Here is a 19,726-nt window from a genome sequence, read left to right as displayed (position 1 = left end):
TCGGTACCATTGGATCATGGATCCATGGGCCCGTGATGATTGAGGAGGACATGAGCAGTATGAATTATGAGACCTCTCCCTCTCCAATTCCTCCGGAAAATGTAGCCCAGTTGGGATTTATTTTTTGCCAGCAAAAATACGTTGTACAGCCTATTCTATCCTAATCTAATGGAAAATGGAGCTTAAGGAGGCTTGTGTTAGGAGTTAGTGGGTATACAGACCTAATTAAATCAAAAGAGTGTTATGACACTATCTTTAAATTTTTTTTGTTGCAGGTGACTGCAGGTGAGATTTGAACCTTCACCTACCGTCCGAGGAAGGACTTGGTGGCCATGGTTTAGCCCAGTTGGGATTTCGGTCGATGATATTCATTAGTAAACTGTGATGATTAAGGATGAAAGCACGGTTACCAATTGCAAGAAATGATTAACTTGTGATTAAAATGACCATTCAGTTTGCGTTATCGATTTGACTCTGACAAAAGGATAGTACCAATGGGAAGAAATGGTTTACCTTTTTTTATTATTAAAAAAAATGAAGATTCAATTTGCAAGTATGGATTTGGCTTTTTCAAGACAACAGCTGATTTGCATAATAACTTTGGTGGCTTTATTTTATACTACTACTAGTACTAGCATATTCTCATCTTGAAGGTACGAAACAGATTTCATGCATTTGTTAAGTCATTAATAAAATAGGTCAATAATGGTCAACCACTGACGTTAGAAGGACACCTAACAAATCCCATGGACACGAATTTACGTGGAAACTAGGGGGTTCCCTCATTAGAGAATGCTCTTTCCTTTTTAGATGAATGAGAGACGATGACAACAAATTTTGTGCAATTCTCCAATAAAATTAAGTAAACCTGAAATGAAATAGGAAATTAGAAGTGAAGGAAATAAATTCTACACTAGTATTTACGTTTTTTGATAAGAGAATTGTGCAGATAGTTCATTGACTATTTACTGAGTAGAAAAAATTTTATCCAAATTAGTAATCAAGTCTTTTTTTTTTCCAAGTTTTGACTAAATAAAAATTTATTCAAGTTTCAAAAATATTGAATTAACTCGTATTCTGTTGAGAATCTAATAGTCAAGTTCTTAAAAAAAAAAAGAAGAAGGAGGGAGTATAGATAAGATATTTAAGTTCCGAGCTCTTTCACTTACATTTTTTTTAAGAAAAAAGATTCGAAAAAAAAGATCTAGTTCATAAGAGGAAAACGCGTAAATAAGTCTACAACTTGGCTAAAAAGAATTTCAGCTGCAGTTGTACAATCCATTGGCTATAGATTTCTCAAAACTTAGAGGGCTTTATCGACAATTGGCTATAGTTACTAGTTTCTGTCTTCCGATGGCCGAGAGAGCACAGGGGACTCTCCCACGGAAACGAATAAAAAGAAGAGAGAGAAAGTGAACAAAGCAAAGCCAGAGCTTAACGTTTTAGAGAGAGAAAGAACCCAAAGAAAAAGTATCGAAGATTCATTTGTTCATGGAAGTGAGGGTTTTCGCCAGTTGATCTTGCTTAAAGCAACCGTTAATCTTATTTTGGTTGAATTTTCAAAATAGCTACTAATCTTTTGACATATTTAGTTCATTATTTTTTGTAATCAAAACCCTAATTTTGGGAGCTACATGCATCGTTTGCTATAGTTCAGTCCAAGCAGCAATTCTTCCAGTGAGTTTTGACTTCGCGAATAGCGAAGAAATTGTCTATGGGTGCCCAGGAGAAATCCCCCAGCGCCAACAATTCGATGCAGGTGACTTCCGTCGAGCATAATTTGTTTTAAAAATGAAAAATTTAGAAAAGGATTTTAGCTTTATCTCTAGACTCAAATTTTCTTTTTTTTTCGCTGTGGAATTAAGCTAAATTTAAGTTTTCTAATTGCTCCTCTATCCGGATTCTACAAGTTAATTGCATGTAATTCGTCGTTTTGCTGTGTTTAGTTCAGCTTAGGAAGGATATGCTTTTGGCGCCCCCCCCCCCCCCCCCCCGGGTTTATTCAACTTTAGGATTTAAGCATAAGTGGTTCGTTGCCAATCAGTTCCTTTTGGCATAATTTATTAGGAAAAACGAAATTTAAGAAAAAGTGTTTTAGCTTTGGATTGACATGTTTTTCTTGATACTTTTAAATCTTTGTCTCAACTTAGATCTTGTATTTGGGTGACTCCAGACGGGTTAAGTTTTTCAAAACTACATTCATCATTCTTCGCTTCAGGGGTCTTGTTCAGTGCAGGAAGGATGACTTGCTGTGAATTAATTGTGAGATTTTAATACGAATTGTTCTTTGTATATTAAGAACCTGCTCAGTATAGCATTTGAACATAGTTGCGGTTGGCATATTAATAAAGCATTATAGTTGATCATTTCATGCTAGGTTTCATCTTTTGTGAAATCTTTTTCGTTCTGGTGCTGGGTGGGATGGAAGAAGTGGGGAGTCAAAAGTTGATGGTGATAGAGACAGCGAGATTGTAACCCTTCATTCTAATACGTTGAACAAAGTACCTAACCACTTTGCGACTAATTTTCCATGATTTTGTTGTTTTTAAATAATGCGTATACGTCTTTTGCAATGCTGAATCATGGTAGAAAGAAAATCCTTTTTTTTTACATGGAATTGTAATTTACTTAAAAACATTTTGTTGTTCGGGGGCTTTTGATGGTAATTACCTTATTCAAGTAAAATGTGTTAATTTGGAGCTAGATATTTCCATAGGGGGGGGGGTATATTAAAACTGAAGTCCTATAACTTTTTTGTAGCCAAAAAATGATGCATCTTTCTTGTGATAGTATTTCAATTATAAAGGTTTGTAATCTTTTCCATTACTATTAGTCATAAAGTTCTTTCATTTGCTATTTGAGGAAGTTAAGATCAAGCTTTGTGGAGCTTTTTCAGTTGGCTGGTGTTCTGATTGGGAATACTTAAATGATTGCCAAGCAAATTTAAGTGCAGTTACTGATCATCTGCAATTAGGTATAAGAAGGGCCTTAACCATTTTGATGTTTGCTCTGGATAGGATATGTTGGTACACTATGTAGTTGACATAAAGAGTGGGGAGGGGGGGATTGAAGAAGTTAAAAGAGTATGTGCTTATCATACCTACATCTTTAGAAACTGGTGTTGCATCATCATCTTTTTGCTAGTATTCTTTCACTCTTTACCCATTTTGCTCCCATAAGGAACTGATAGGCTGTGGAATCATTTATAGTTTGTCAGATGTATTCTGTTAGTTTCTCATATTCTGTTTTAATTTATTTGTCTTCTTTTACTGTAAAGGCTCTGCTGTTAGACAGTTCACCAAACCAGCTCTTGGCTAAACAAATAAGATATTGATTTCAATATGAAGATTAGTGTGCATTTCTAGTTAATAAAAATAAGTTGTATTTAATGATAAAACACTAAAGCTATTAAAAGATTAGTATTAGAGACGGTCCAGGTAGACTGATTATTGTAGGTGAGTTCTGGTTTAGAAGTTTTGAAGTACATTTGGAATCCCATCAATATGTTTCAAAGTTGTGATTTGATCATCCTTGTTTTATTCTTTTCCATGTTTACTCTTTTTTTTGTGTGTCCCCCACCCTCCCCCTACCCCGGCGGCAGACTCTCCCAGTGGGGGAGGTGGGATTTAAGAAACGGGGAGGGGGACGGGGGGATTGGGTTCCTGGGGCCTCAACCTTTGTCATGTTTACGTAAAGGTGAGGCTTTTGCTGTATACATGCCAACATGGTGGTTTTTATGGTGGTTGGTAATTCTTTTTATTGTCGTTTGTAAGCGCGAGGACGAGGACTAGAGTTTCATCTGTTGAATAGTTATATATAGGGCCTCTGACTTTTTTATTTTCGCTAAACAGATTTTTGATAAAAGAGTTGTTCTTACTCATTCCAACTAGGCAAGACTGTTTGTCCATTATCTGGACTCTTAAAGAATGACTTGTTTCTTTGAAGTTGTGAAGTTACTGGCTTGCAATTATGAGTAGCCACTCTATACAAGGGAGGAAGATCAAAACTGATGATATTGCATTTTCTAACAAAAGGGATAATTATTTTTTTATGAAGGTCACATCTGAAGATATTGTATGCTGTGGAAAAAGAAAGAAAAGCTTTATAGTAATTACTGTTCTTTTCAAGCTGAAGTATTTCTTTTGAAATACTCTCTATTTTTGAAAAAAATGAACAGTAGCCCAACTGACTCTGTATCAAGATTTGCCAAAGGCATGCCACCCAAAAAATGCATTTCGCAATCAAATATATTTCCTGGCGCTGTTGCTATCCAAACTATTTCCAGGATTAGATGTATGAATTATTCTACGATACTTAGCTTTGGAATGTCCATTGCTGTGCTTTATACTTTTTTTTTTAACCATCTTTGGATGGCCTTGGAACACTGCAACATACAGACATGTGCTTGCTCATACTCTTGTAAAAGCTGTTCCCCAGTTAATCTTTGTTTACCTTTTTTTTTTTTAAAGTTCCGTTCGCTGGAAATCAAACATCGCCATTACAGCAGATATTGAGCTATTGAATCCCGTCATTTAACATCATCTATTATTCTCTATTATTGCCTTCTTGCCTGTTGTGAGAGCAGTGTCCTGGGAACATTTTGTTGTTAAATTTGTTTGATAGCTTCATGGAAGTTTTTTAGTCATAGGTTTCTTCATTTTTGCATACCTTCTATCAATAGTCGACTTAGATGATCAAGTACTATTATTTTTGGAAGCCAAAAATATTTTCCCACTTCATCTTGTCTTGGTTGAAAATTTTCATTTCAGCGTGTTAAGGTTTATCGGCTGAATGATGATGGTAAATGGGATGACCAAGGAACCGGGCATGTTACTGTTGATTATTTACAGGTCTGACTAGTTCCTTTATTAAGTGTTATATTTCCCGGGTGGTTCATGTTTAGAAGCTCTACTATTCTGCAATCATGGTTGTTTAATTGTGGAACAGAGATCGGAAGAGTTAGGTTTATTTGTTATTAGTGAAGAAGATGATGAAACATTACTTGTGCACCGGATAAGCTCAGATGACATCTACCGCAAACAAGAAGGTATCTTCTTGTTGAAGTAGCCATTGTCATGTTTTTCTCAAATTTCTTCATTGTTGTCTACCCCAGCTTTTAATCTCTTATATTTTTAGATACAATCATTTCTTGGAGGGATCCTGAGCATGCAACAGAATTGGCCCTTAGCTTTCAAGAAACAACTGGTTGCTCTTACATTTGGCAAGTTTTGATGCCCATCTCTTTTTTGCTATTTTAGTTAGTTCTTTTTTTCCCCTCTTTGAATTACAGGCCAAAACCATTGAATTACGTCGAGTAATTTTTATTTTTGTTTTGTGCAGGGACAACATTTGTAATGTGCAAAGGAACATGCACTTTAATACCTTGAGCAGTAAGTATTTGTTATCTGTGTAATTCTTGTTCGGGAAACAAGTGTAGTGTTTCTGATTTCCTTGTGGAAATTGCTTATCAATCTAGACATCTGGGAATTAACTTTGGTGGGATGGTTAAGTAGATATAAGGAACTCACCAGCACCAAAAGTTGTTCCATTTTCTTAATGTTGCTTCTTTGTCGATCTTTTATGGAGGTATATCATCTACTAATGCCAAGGCAGGTGTGGTTTTAACCAAATTGTAAATTGCTAAAATCAAAATTTTTTTGGTCATGTTGAGTGGTATTACAGTAATTTGGTGAATTGCATGTTCTGATTTTCTTTCTGAGTGGCAGCTTGGGGCAGGGTTTGTTTATTTGAATTTTCCTTAACTTCTTAATCAGACTTGGCAGCTTAGAATATTTGGTCTGGGTAGAGCTCTGGACTACAATAATAATTCATGTTCTGGTCGTTACAACGTGTAGTATTATAAAGTTGTTAGAACATGTCTTGAGCCATTTGCCAGCTTCACATATTGCACTTCTGTTGTTTAGCTGCTAAGGTTGGAATAGCTTAGGGACATATTTCTGATCCTGATATTGTGTTCTCATTTTAGTTTCCCTGAGTTGTTAGGTGATATGGAGGAACCAGGTTTTAAAAGTTTTTTTGGGGCCAGGGGGTTGTGGGGAACATATGGATGATGCTGCTTTTATAGCTCTGATTAAAAGTTTGAGGGATTAGGTCAGGATATCAGACCACAGTGAAGAACCTTGTCTTTTTCTTTATGGTTTAGGTTTGGGGCCGCTGGTCTTAGCTGCTACCTTTATTTCCATCGCTAATTAGATTTAAGATTTTAATCAAATTATTGATGTTATATCTGGCAGGTTCTTGTTGAAAATTTGAACTTAGTTTTTCTGTTGTGACTGTGATTACAGGGATTTATGGATTCTTGATCTGTTAATATGTTATAGTAATTTCAGTTGGACTTGCTATATAGTGGTTGAGATCACCTTTTCTAGAAAACTTTTTTGTTACGCCTACAGAAGTGCGTGTGATTAGAGTGTAATGACAATTAGTTTTAGATAAATTTGCTTGGATATATGCCTTGAGCTTGGGGTACTTCGCTAGTTTAGCCTCGAACAAGTTTCTACCAAGCTTTACAATGCCAGTGTTCATGTTGCTTGGTTTGCATGTAGTGGTAACTCCAAGTTTTGTCCAAAGATACATATGGGCTTAATGGCTTATTCACTCAATTATAAACGGTATGATGTGGAATGTATTACCTAGTTTCTTTGTTATTTTTCCGCCTTTCTTCTTAGATACTTGCTGAAGTTATTCTTATTCTTCTTATTCTTCTATTCCTTCTGATACTGTGCTAGTGCTGTTTCTCTGCAGCTAAAATTTTGTGAGTGCTAATATAAAGTCTATCATTTGTGTTTAAATTTCTTTCTGAAGATTTAAAGGACTTTCTTAAGTTGGTAGTATTTGATCTCCAATCCTGTATAAAGTAATTGGTGGGGTGTCTGTTTGTCGTGCTTATTGCATCATAATGTGCCAAGATGCTCATCTATGTCACATATTTCCTATGAGTTTGGCCCTAGCTTTTGGGCTCTGCCAGTGAATGTCATTGTTTAATGCTAGCTCCTTAGTGTACCAATATTATGAGGTTTTCTGGTGTCATGTCGACTTGGGTTAATTTGTCCCAGGAGAAGCATATCAGATTACCTTCTTGCTATGCCTTTTCATTTACCCATTCTTTTTCTGTTTTCTTTTTCAAAGTTATGATTGTCCTTGATGCTCGATTGTTTTCTGTTTTATGTCCAATTTTTTGGCGATGGTTGGGACCTGTTTATGCACTTTAATGAAAATGTTAAACTTGTGCTTTTGAAAAAAAGCTACTTTCCCCTTTCTATGAACTAATTCTTATTCTTGTAATTTCCAGATGAGACATACCATAATGTCAATAGTGAATTGCGGGAGTTGCCTCCAGTTGAGCTGTCTACACTACCTTTAATACTAAAGGTTTGTGCAATTTCTCAGTTTGCTGTGTCTCTTAATACGTTGTTGTGCAGTTACTACATATCCTTTGTGTCTGCATGTGAACAATGTTTTTCTGTTGCTATTGGTTTCGTCTTCTTTGGTGTATGCTCTTTGCTTTATATGTTGTTAATAACGTTGACTAGTTTGCTTTTCATCTTGCAGATTATAGTTGAAAGTGGGATTGCTGATCAGTTGCGTGTTACAGATCTCATACTACATGATGTAAGCTTTTCTTCTTTTTCCTCCTTTTCTGTCACACTTGTGTTTCTGCCAAATGTGTCTCTACAATAGAAGCTTGACTTACATGCTAATCTAGGTTGTTCAAAGATGTATAGGGAGTTTGCACAAGTTAAAGTTGTCAATATTACGAGTTGTTAAGGGCAACCCTGTGCAAGGCACTGTGGCATTCATGCCTGCCTTAACCTGTGCCCGACCTGATGTATGATTGAGATTTGTCAGAAATGCATTTGAGTAATTGCCTTGTTGATTACATGGGCTTGTTTGCTATATAGTTGTTGATAATGTCCTTGGAGTAATATAGATGGTGCGATGTTGATCTGTATTTAAAAGTTTATTAGAACTTTTTATGAGTAATAGTTTTATCTCATTATTATACCGACACTGTTCTGCACAGTTAAGCTTTCTTTTAGAAGTTCTATTCTGCCTCGCAGGGGGAGTGTGTGATATCCTAGTTGTGATCATATTTCTCTTGAACTTTTTTCTGGGGAACTATGTATTATTTCTTGGCTGGTGTCCTACTCTAATAGTCTTTTGGGGCATTCAAGTGTTCTGCTTTCTCATGCAGAACTGTTGTCCCTGTCATGTTTGCTAAGACAAATGTACTTTTGCCCAGAGAATTGAAATGGCCGACCTTCATTCTGTTGACTTTTATGCTTAAAAATTTCTGGAAATGCATTTTTGGATGTGCAAAATTCTGTGATTATTATCAATCTGGAAAGTTACGACCTATAGAATTCTATGGGGTGCAATACAAAACCTGGATTTCTATAGACTACTTTGTCAGTCAATGGTGCTTTAACAATTAAGTTAAATTGTTTTGTGAACTCATTTTTTTTGTCTGATTTCACATAGTACCAGCATTTCAATATTCTAGGTTGAGCAAGTATTTTACTTTTTGCTTGCTATACTATGAACAGTTCACTTTTCTTGTTTTCCCAATCTCCGTACATTGTAAATGTGATGACCCATTCTTTTGTGGCAATTAAATAGTTGTTTTTGTGGCCTTTTTTACTTTCTTATTGGGCTACCTGTTGATTGCTAATTGTGTTTGTCCTTTTTCTCCCCCCTTTTCTTGGTAGCTTTCCCCTGGTTTAGGCTTGCCTGTATGCAAATGTGTTCTATTTTAACAGTTGTCACATCCTTTGTGCTTCTACGTTACCTTTGTGAATTCATGCTTTCATATTTCTACATCTCTGTCCTTTTCTGATATTGAACTGAGACCTTTTTTCTTTTTGGTTTTTTGTTGAGTGCAGCTAGAATTTATTAGGAAGCTTATGGATCTCTTCAGGATTTGTGAAGATTTGGATAACATTGATGGCCTTCACATGGTTTTCAAAATAGTCCGAGGAATTAGTCAGTAGACTTTTACTTTCCTTTTCCGATCGTATAATTTCTCTCTGCTTGTTTCCATGTGGCTAATTATCGATCATCTGGATTGCAGTTTTGCTGAATAGCACGCAGATCTATGATAGAATTTTTGGTGATGAATACATTATGGATATAATTGGATGCCTTGAATGTGAGTTGCCTGGGCTTTATATTTCTCTTTCCAACTAAAATCAAGTTTCACTCGTATCTATAATTCTATTATGCTGTTTTGTGATATAGTTCTTGGTAGTTATATCTTACTATGTGATCATTATACCCAAGCTATATACGTTGCCGCTGCTGCAGTTAGAATTCTTACAAATTTGCTTTATGCAGATGATCCTGATGTACCTCATGTTCATCATCGGAATTTCCTTAAAGAGAATGTGGTTTTTAAGGAGGTAATGTAGATGACTTTAACAGCTCTTCCAGCCTTCCTTGCCACTTCATAATCAGCTGCTCCTGGATGAGAAGAAAAAGGAAAATAAAAAGGGGGTCAGGGGTGGGGGTTGATTTGAGAGGGGAAGGGAATTTCTCAAGTATAGAATGCTTGACATGTTGTTGCTTTTACATGTATGCTGACTTATGATTTTCTTTTTTCACTTATTATAGGCCATACCTATTAAGGATCCAGTGGTTCTTTCAAAGATTCATCAGACGTACAGAGTTGGTTATGTCAAGGTAAGAGTGTTTAACTCTTAGTCACAAGTTTCAATGCTTGCACTTATTGGGATTGTATGTGATATTTACTTTTCTATCACAGGATGTCATTCTGCCTAGAGTATTGGACGAGGCTACGGTTGCAAGCCTTAATTCCATAATTCATTCAAATAATGCAACTGTAAGAGTGTTGACATAAATCATCTGCCTATTCTGAGCATGACTAATGTGCTTTTGTGCGCATCTAATAATGGTATTATTTTATAGGTTGTCTCGTTGTTAAAGGATGACAACACCTTCATTCAAGAATTATTTGCAAGATTGAAGTCATCTTCAACTTCTGCAGAATCTAAAAAAAATTTGGTGAATATCTCCATTTTTGTTTGAGTCTCTGGTGGCCCTAACTTATTTTACTATATTCAGAAGTATATGTCTTTGTCCTACGTGGTTTGAGTCTCATAAGGGGTAATAGCTAAATATTGAGTAACTGCTTAGAGAGGTCTTAATTATTTCTACTGTTAGAACTAAGGGAATAGAATTATCTTAAGTGACTACGCATTTGCAACTATTGCTTTAATTGTTGTGAACAAATATCTTGTTGTGGAAGGTCACATATAGATGGAGTATAATGACTATGATTTTGCATATCTAGTCTAGTCACATGTCTGGGTTGTGTGTAACACTTGTAACATGGTCACAGCTGGATATATAAATTCAACAATCCTGGCACTTGCAGTCTGCTACTAAGCAGATTATTTGCATCTTTCTATACTGCCGTGGTCATTCTTCCGGAATCCTGCTAATAAACTCACATTTTATTGATAATGTAGCTCATTCTCTTAAAGTCAAATCCCCTCTAGTGACTAATCTCTCTCTCTCTCTCTCTCTCTCTATCTCTCTCTGAGTATCTGCATGTTGTATGTTTGTCATGCTTCTGAGGTCTTGAACTCCCAAAAATTTTGTTTGAGGATGTTAGTAAAGATTTTTATGTCTTGAAATTTTGTTTTTGTTGGTGTGTGTCTTTTAGGCACTAGGATTCACTAATTGAATATCTGCAATTACCTAGAGTATGTGTGCAGGCCTGTATCTTTATCAGATTTTCTAGACAAAAGCCTTATGGTTTATTATCAAGGTTAGCCTCAAAAGCTGATGGTCAACCCAGATTCCTTCTATTCTGCGTAATGTGACTGTATTACTACTACTACTATCAGGTCTTACTGGCAATATCTGCCTTACCAGCAATAAAGCTACATGATATTCATGGTTTACCCTGTAGTAGTTTAATTTTAGTAACTGTTTTTTGTAACAAGTCTACTTCATCCGCTTATGGCTTTGTCCCAAAAAGATTCTGTTTTTCATACCTTGCTCTTAGTCTTGGGAAGTCTCTCTTTGGTACTTTCTTGTGCCAATTGGTTCATGTTTGCGTAAAGTTGTTCCTTGTCAGTTTGTCATAAGGTGTTCATTTGATTTCCTTTGTTTTGACATGAGAAGTAGGCTCCATGTTCTGTAATACAAGTTGCTATACTGATGCTGATGTACATTTTTCTTCAAGTAGGTACTCTTCTTGCATGAGTTTTGTTCCCTAAGTAAGAGCTTACAGATGGTGCACCAACTTCGGCTATATCGGTATAAGTTCAAGATCCTAACCTGATATAGGGATAGGGAGCAGGAAAAAGAGTAATGTTTTTCGCATTCTTCTCTGCTTCTGGTATCTGAAATTTTTGCACCTGAAAATATAATGCTTGTAGGGATCTGGTTAATGAAGGCATACTTGAGATCATAGCTGATATCCTGCAGAGTCAAGATAAAAAGCTCATATTAACTGGGTAAGTAACCCTATGCTTTTGTTTTTTGGATGTAATTGTCTTCACCTCCAACCGATGAAATTTCATGATGAATGGCTGTAATGGTGCAGGACAGACATCCTCATTCTTTTCTTAAATCAGGATCCAAACCTTTTGCGCTCTTATGTAACTCGGCAGGAAGGGATCCCTCTTTTTGGGCTTTTGGTGAGTAATTACCTATTTTTCTTTTCCATATCTAATGAGAATGCATCAGTTGAAAATTGGGGCTCCATTTTTATCCATTTTCCATATCTGGTGTCTGTGTCGTGTTTGTTCAAGCTGACAAAAATATGCTATAATATGATGATTTAGCAAGAAATGAGCAAGAATTTTATGTACAAGATTTTCTACCACAAATATCAGATGACTTTATTTTTTACTTGAAATTTGAGTCAAATGTTATATTTGGGAGCATCATCCTTCATGTTTCCCTGGCTGTGTACAAAAGTATTACTTGATATTGTTATTTTTCTATTGCTTCTGTTTCCCTTATATAAAGCTAGTTTGCTGCAATTGTAACTGGAATGATTTATAGAAAGCAGCTGTAGCTGTGGGACTAGGGAGCAATTTGGGTGTTATGCCTACCTCCTAGAATAACACAAATTTCAAACACGTTGGAGGCTGATAAATGGTATTGAAGGATTTAAGATGCAGTGCTAACTCACGACAGTTTTTATGAATTTAAAAAATTGATCTTTTTGGATGTGAAACCAGTGGATTGAAAACATAATTGATGGGTTTTCAGAGAGCGATTATAGTTATGTGTCAAGCAATACATATATCATGCCAATCTCTTAAAATTCGTAGATTTTTTAAAATAGAAAAGGCTGACAGAGGTATAAAAGTGTTTTAACATATTGTACTAACTTGGGAGCTTTCTACGAAATCAAAATTTGAATTTTGTTTTTGGTTGTTTCTAGGTGAAGGGTATGCTTACAGATTTTGGAGATGACATGCATTGTCAATTTCTTGAAATTCTTCGTAATCTTTTGGATTCGTATACATCAGGATCACAGGTGTGTTTCTTGTACCTTTTGCAATCTATTTTTTGTTCTGGTAAATTGATTCCTCTTTTTTATTTTAAGCAGAATTATGTCTTCATTGATACAGTGTTCATTTAAATTATAATCCATCTCTTGGGGAAATATGGTTAGAAACTGACATATTTCATTGGCTTGGTTGACAAAGTTGCTAATGGAATGAAAAACCATGTGATGGATAAAAATTGAAAACCTTTAAACATCATGGAGACCTCTGCTATTTTAAGATGTAATAGCTGTTTTCTTTTTTCACCACCCCCCCTTCCCCAAAAAAAAACCACCCCACCACATACACACACATTTTATAAGGCATATGGATTGCGGTGCTAAACAAATATATGTGCTGCAATTTGGTTCACGATGATTGTTGTTTCAGATGTCAATGCCTAGAAGATTATATGCTTAGCCAGTTTTTTTTTGTTTTAGGTAATTATATATTTCCTTTTCACATACTGTGATTTTTGTGATCACTGCTAAACCGGGGGAAGTAGAAGTGGCCGTGGTTTGATTGTGTTGTCTTTGAATTGTTTATCCTGTTTGAGCATTTTTTATGATGTTGCAGAGAGAGTCTATCATCGACATCTTCTATGAGAAGCACTTGGGTCATTTGATTGATGTCATAACATCCTCATGCCCACCTAATAGCGCTGCTCAAGCTGTCAGTAAATCTGGGAGATCAGATGAAGAAAGTGGAAATCAAATTAGTGTCAAGCCAGAAATATTATTAAACATTTGTGATCTGCTATGCTTTTGCGTTTTGCACCACCCGTATAGAATAAAGTAAATTCTTGTAACCTTTTCCCCATACATAAAATCATCCTATTGAGACTCAGATAAGTGTCATAACAATGTTATGTTGCAGGTGTAACTTTCTTCTCAATAGTGTGATTGATAAAGTTTTGCTTCTGACACACCGAAGAGAAAAGTACCTCGTAGTAGCTGCTGTTAGATTTATTAGAACTCTTATTTCACGCAATGTAAGTTTGTTTTATCTGCAATAGCAAAATTTAATGCAAAAATAGTTGAATTTTCTATTGGTTGCTAGGGGTTTTACTCCTTAATAAACTCAATTCTGTTTTAGAAATTTTACTGGAACATATAGCAGTTCTGCTGTACTTTCACCGGCTATGTGATACCTTTTGGCATTTTGCAGGACGAACATCTGTTGTCTCATATTGTGAAGAATAACCTGTTGAAACCAATTGTTGATGCTTTTGTTAGTAATGGCAGTCGTTATAATCTGCTCAATTCTGCCGTTCTGGAACTTTTTGAGTATATCAGAAAGGTACTCATTTTCTTGCTTTTAAGTTTTTTCATGTTCTTCGGTCAGGAAAGGAAAGTTACTGGGATGGAAATGGTGAGTTTGGCTAAGCATGAATTCTCCTGCTGAGTAGAACTGGTCTTTTCTGTGCATGAGTCCAGAGAGGTAGAAAATAGTAATTGTAGGTGGAAACTCTTTTTCAGGTATTCTTACATGGAACATCTAGTTTCTTTTCTAAACAGGGTAATGGGGTCTATTTCATAGAGCATATAGATGTAGCAGGACAAATGCTTATCTTATTGTAATGTGTGTTCTTTGCAGGAGAACCTGAAGATATTGTTGAAGTACTTAGTTGATTCTTTCTGGGAACAGTTAGCCCAATTTGATAATTTGCCATCAATACGTTCGCTGAAGGTTAAATATGAACAGGTACTACTTGTACCCATCTTGGTTTTTGTATCTTGCCTTTGGGTCACTGTGTTTAGTTTGCAATGGACTATTTCAGGCGCTTGAAAGTGCTGGATTGAGAAGTAACACTAATGTGTTAGACCCCAGAAAACGAATTGACGATCGTGCTCTTGAGAAGGAAGAGGAAGATTATTTCAATGACGACAGGTGTGTGCTTTTTGTTGATGCAAAACTTGAAATTTTGGTGAGTGTTCATTGAATTTGGTTAATACATTATCCTTCCTATTTGGTTTTAAATAGTGATGAAGAAGATTCAGCATCAGCATCTATGCCAAGTAGAAAGAGAGCACAATCCCAACCCAATTTGCCTAATGGTTCTGCTACAACCTATCCTTCTACAAGGTATAAACCTCTATTTGATGTCAAGTCTCCTTATTAACATGCCACAGACTGGATTTTATTTTATTCTTTTCGTCATGTTGAAGGTCTGGTGGGCTAGTTGACTATGATGATGATGAAGATGATGAAGATTACAAACCACCATCAAGAAAACGGGCAGATAATTCTGGTGAAGATGATGAAGTAGAATCATTCCGGTTGAAACGCAAATTGGCTACCAAGGATGAGCCTGAACCTAAAAAGCTGCAGCGATCACATAAAAGCTCAAAGCCAAATGAAGGTGTATTTGCTGCCTTGTGCTCGACCCTAAGTCAGGCTGTATTACCCGGTAAGAAAACAATCAGCACTGCTCCTGATATTCTCCGAACAGATGGAGGCAAGAATCCAGTTGAAGCAAATCATGAAGAAAAGGGGCATAAAGGCTCTTCTGACCAGGGGAAGAGCTCAGATGTGGACAATCTTGCTGACCAAGAAGAAGTTTCTCCTAGGTGCTTTACAGATGGCTTGTGTGGTTCTCCGGATAACGGACAACATGGAGATGATGGTCCATTGATACCGAAGGCATCACCAGAGATGGCTGTAAATGGATCTTGAAATACATCTTTTTGCTTCCTTTTGTGCTCACTGCCTACATGATTGGTGGAATTGGCGCCAATGGTCTATTGGCTTTGGGCGTTCGACTAACAGACAGGAACCGGCGAAAACCATTCCATCAACACTCAAGAGAGGATATTGTACAGTGCCATTATTTAGGTGTTAAGAAATCATCCTTCCTTCCTAGTGTTTTTTCCTTTACATTTTATTTGACTTATTGGTTCTTTTGTAAACATTTGTTAGCTATAGTTTTCCCTTGTTTTTATTATTTTTGGAAGCACATAATTTTGACTTTTTATGCTTTTTAATTATGTAGCACTTATAGGGCAATAAAATTGCCCTGCACGGGTGTCCCCTAATCTTGCAAGATACGGTAGGTGTAGGTGCACTCGAGAGAGGATGGGTTAAAGCTAATTTTTCAGTTTCACATCCGTGTAATATGTAGTTTGCCGAAGTTCCCCCCTTTTTTTCTTGGGGAGGAAATAGTTTGTATGAACTTGTACATTATAATCTTTACTTGCTGGAAAATTGAAATATTAGCTCCAAAAACATTTGACTGTCTGAATGAATAGATTGGCTCGGACAACAGCCAATCCCGAAGATTTTGGAATCCCACAGATACATGGAAAGGGTAATTTGGATGTTGGGAGCAGCTTAGAGTGATGGATTAGGGCAGTTGTCAGTTAGATGAGTGGGCTAAGTAGAACGGTGCGATAGGCTGCCAGAAATTGAGATGGTGGTGTGGGCAAGTGGCTTGGGGTGGCGGGTAGAGGTTGCCTGAGGGAAGAGATTGGAGCGTTTGATTGAGATTTCCAATTGAGGGTTGTAATTGACGTTTCGTCGCTTCCATGGCGCTCAGGACGAAACATGCTTTTCTCATTCCTTTCTTTTTTCAGATTTAAGAAATACGATAATGTCAATATCAAATACCATGTGGATTCACTGCTTACCAGTTATGAAAGGGGGAGGAGGCATGATCCAGATTGGTGTTAATGCCTTTCGAACACCTTCGGATGATTATAAACTTGTACGATGAAAGTCATTTGAGTTATTATCATAGCTGCGAACAGTTGTCCGTCGCCTGCCCTTGATCCGCTGTGCCTCTGTATTAACAATGGTAATAGAATTGGATGTTGTTTATTCAAAAGAGAAATTAAAATGGTAACAGAAGAATAGGCTGCTTTAAATTCGATTGCAATAGACAAACAAAAACACAAACTTGAATGCCTAGTGACATAACAGAGCATCCAGCAGCAGTAGCAGATGAGAATGGAGGCATTCAACTTCAAATAGCTATCCTAATTTAGGTAGTCGTTGCTGCATAGCATACTACAAGAATCTTTGGAAAACTAATAATAGTTCCTTTAAAAAAAAATCAAGGTCTAACATTCAAAAGAAATATCAAGTTAAACAATTAAGATGGGTTTGCCTTAATTAGGAAAAAAAAATCTTAAGATGAAAAAGTTTCAGATATGGGCACATAGTTACTGATACAAGACGAGATTTTCTTTTTCTTTCTTTTTTTTTTTGGTAAATAATGCTGGACGAGATGGATACTCTTTTATGCAGTGTCGGTAAAATATGGAAATATTAATATGAGGGTTTTGTGTTTCAAAAAGGGAAAAAAAAGGGTTCAGTTTCAATGTTTCATACCAATAAGCAAATAGAGCACAATACTTGTCTATGCAGTTTGCGAGGTTCTCCAATTTTAACAGATTATAATTATGAAATCCAGGCAGATCATGCCTCCAGTAGTTGATGTCACTGCTAATTAAAAATTCAGTATGAAATCCCAGTTTGGTCCAGCAGTACCTCCAAAATAAATCTTGATAAATATCTTAGCATTAGGAAAGTGAAGTTGCTTCATCACCGTGATTGTCCTTCTGCAACCGTAAACCTAGCCCTAAGTAAGAAAATAGCTATTTATTATTTGAGCGGAAACCATAAAACATGGTACTTACCACATATTTATTTGAGGCACAATGTTTTATGAGTTAATATAGACATGGAACAAGCAGGCAAAAAATGGTGAATCTGTATCACCATTTTTTTTCTTTGTCAATCATCACTATCTCCACTTTAGCCTATTTTGGGGTTGACCCTACACTACTACTCTAATCTAGGTGATTCAACTGGATTAAGGGGAATCGACAGAGATTGAATCACCAACAGACCGTACAAGTGCATGTGCATTACGCACTCATCTAATAGGAGGAAAGATTTAAATTCTTGACCTCCCATCACACAAATACTTTAAGTGACCAACTATTCTATTACTAGTTGGTTCGATATCATCCCTTCTTAGAGGCAAACTTTTGAGCTCCCCCAACCCCTCCCCTCCTCTCTATCTTTATGAGCTTCTCACATCGAACTTAATTAAGAATTAGTTACTATTCAAGTTTGCAACAAAATTAATTTGGAAGGCAAGATCGAACTTAATTAAGAATTAGTTACTATTCAAGTTTGCAACAAAATTAATTTGGAAGGCAAGTGTTTGAATTCTTCCAACTGACACAACAGGGTGAGCTTTATCTTTTGTCAATATCTCGTTCTTTTATCAATTTCTAATCATGGTAAATTTTGTAAAAGCCATGCATGCTTATTTCTTACCAAATACAAAATCAGCGGAGCACGTTTCATGTTTATTACGCATCATCATTTTACTTAAATGACAATTTAAGTGTTGCAATTGTGGGTAATTAAGATTAAAAGAAGAAGTGCTAACTATCATCATCTCAAAACAAAAACTTTTTTTTTATGGGAAAAACAAAAACAATTTAAGAAGGGAATTATCAGAAAACCTACTAACTAGTACTAGTATATCATATTCATAATTACATATACATATACATATATATATATATATATATATATATATGTGTGTGTGGTTACGATAACATTCCTATAACTTAATCTATTATATTTTACAGGGAGGGGAGTCTAAAGAGGCTAAAGAAGGGAATATATGTGACTACGATAATATTTCTATAATTTAATCTATCATATTTTACAAGGAGAGGGAGCCTAAAGAAACTGAATAAGGGTAGTACTAGTATTAATTATATATATGCGGTTACAATAATAATATTTTTATAATATAATCTATCATACTTTAGATGTAGGAGAGCCTAAAGATGTTGAATACAGGAACCTAATTAATTATATTCTATAGAGGAGAGGAGCCTAAAAATATTAAATAAGAGATTAACAATATATAGACCTAATCAAAATATTTTTCGATTCGAACCTGACCTACTGTCAAAAGAATGGGCTTGTTTGGAAGTGAAGTTTTTGGCCAAGTTTTTTAGCTACTAGTTTTTTAACAACTTTTGCTACAGGAACCCCAAAAAACTTATCAAAGTTTTTTACTTACACACTTCAAAATAATACACAAAAAACTTTCCCTTCAACTTTTCTTTTTTTTCCTCCCCCACCCAACTGGGCACCACTGCTTCCGGCGCCGGTAACTATTCCGACCAACTTTTGCCGGCCTTCCTCTTTTTTTTTGCTCTCCCTCCCTTCCCCATTTGACCGATATGTTGGTTTTCAAAATCTTTTTTTCTTTTTTTTTCTCTCTCCCTCCCCCCTCCCCTCTTTCCCTCTGCCTTTCCCCGCCACCTTCCCTCTCCCGCAACTTGGGGAGAAGGAAAATTGCAAAAAAAAAAAAAAAAAAAAAAAAATTACACTCGGCTGTTACTGCTTATTCTGCCGGCAAGATAAGGAGAGGAGAGGGGAGATGGAATATTGGAAAAAAAATCATTTTTGTTGCTGCAAAACTCAGGTGGCGGCAAAAGGAGAGGGAGAGGGAGGGGCGGCGGGGTAGCTTTTGCAGGGGTGGGGGAGGGGGGTTGCGAGCAGAGGGGTGGCGGGGGAACTTTTGCAGAGGGGTGGGGGGAGGGGGTTGCGGGTAGAGGGAGAGGGAGGGGGAGGGGGAGCTTCTGCAGGGGTGGGGGAGGGGGTGACGGGGTAGAGGGGAAAGGCGGGGCAGAGGGCGAAGGCACAGAGGGGGGTGGCGGGGCAGAGGGGAGGAGAAGGGGAAAGGGAGGAGAAGGGTGGCGGGAGGTGGCATTGGTGGAGTTGCTGCTGGGGGTGGCGGAGGTAATGGGGAAGGGAGAGAGGGAAGGAAGAAAAAGAAAAAGAAGAAGAAGAATAAGAGAGGAAAGAAAAGAAAAAGGAAAGAAAGAAAAAGAAAAAAAAAATTTTCATCCTACAAAAACTTCTACAAAATTTTTCATCTTACAAAAATTTCTATAAAATTTTTTCAAAAACTTCTATAGTGCACTACAGTAAAGATTTAGACAAACTCCCAAAAAAACTCATATTACAAACAGACCAAATGATTTAGTCTGCCAACTACTACAATCATAGTAGTACGGTTATACACACGACTGGAAATATAAAAAGTCGGATGCAAATGGTACAGAATCAGTCTGAAAGCGACACGGGGGGCGACCTTTCCACGTGTCGATTGGCACGCGAATTGAATTTCATTCGTCTCATTT

The 19,726-nt window shown here is 36.6% G+C and overlaps 1 protein-coding gene across 3 annotated transcripts; it reads left to right on the top strand.

The window, feature by feature from the left end:
- Window positions 1–1,329: 1,329 nt before the first annotated feature.
- LOC113738053 (uncharacterized) lies at window positions 1,330–15,758 on the top strand. 3 transcript variants are annotated; one of them, XM_027265214.2, is made up of 24 exons: window positions 1,330–1,759; window positions 4,770–4,850; window positions 4,948–5,047; window positions 5,137–5,221; window positions 5,341–5,390; window positions 7,313–7,392; window positions 7,573–7,632; window positions 8,904–9,003; window positions 9,092–9,169; window positions 9,355–9,419; window positions 9,631–9,699; window positions 9,782–9,859; window positions 9,946–10,041; window positions 11,234–11,304; window positions 11,427–11,504; window positions 11,594–11,687; window positions 12,443–12,538; window positions 13,125–13,342; window positions 13,425–13,539; window positions 13,716–13,847; window positions 14,145–14,252; window positions 14,329–14,438; window positions 14,532–14,633; window positions 14,717–15,758. In XM_027265214.2, the coding sequence occupies exons 1-24, from the start codon at window positions 1,715–1,717 to the stop codon at window positions 15,222–15,224; spliced, it is 2,619 nt and encodes an 872-aa protein (XP_027121015.1). In that variant the 5' UTR covers window positions 1,330–1,714; the 3' UTR covers window positions 15,225–15,758. The 3 variants fall into 3 exon arrangements, 2 of the variants coding, with proteins under 2 accessions (XP_027121015.1, XP_071940253.1); XR_003460026.2 differs by having other exon boundaries at window positions 1,383–1,759; window positions 11,599–11,687; window positions 14,717–15,651; XM_072084152.1 differs by lacking the exons at window positions 11,594–11,687; window positions 12,443–12,538; window positions 13,125–13,342; ... (4 more) ...; window positions 14,532–14,633; window positions 14,717–15,758 and having other exon boundaries at window positions 1,383–1,759; window positions 11,234–11,355.
- Window positions 15,759–19,726: the final 3,968 nt, after the last annotated feature.

The sequence above is a fragment of the Coffea arabica genome, chromosome 3e, assembly GCF_036785885.1.
Source record: "Coffea arabica cultivar ET-39 chromosome 3e, Coffea Arabica ET-39 HiFi, whole genome shotgun sequence".
In the NCBI taxonomy this organism is placed as follows: Eukaryota; Viridiplantae; Streptophyta; class Magnoliopsida; order Gentianales; family Rubiaceae; genus Coffea; species Coffea arabica.
Note: the sequence above shows the minus strand (reverse complement) of the source record. Positions and strands in the feature narration are given on the sequence as shown.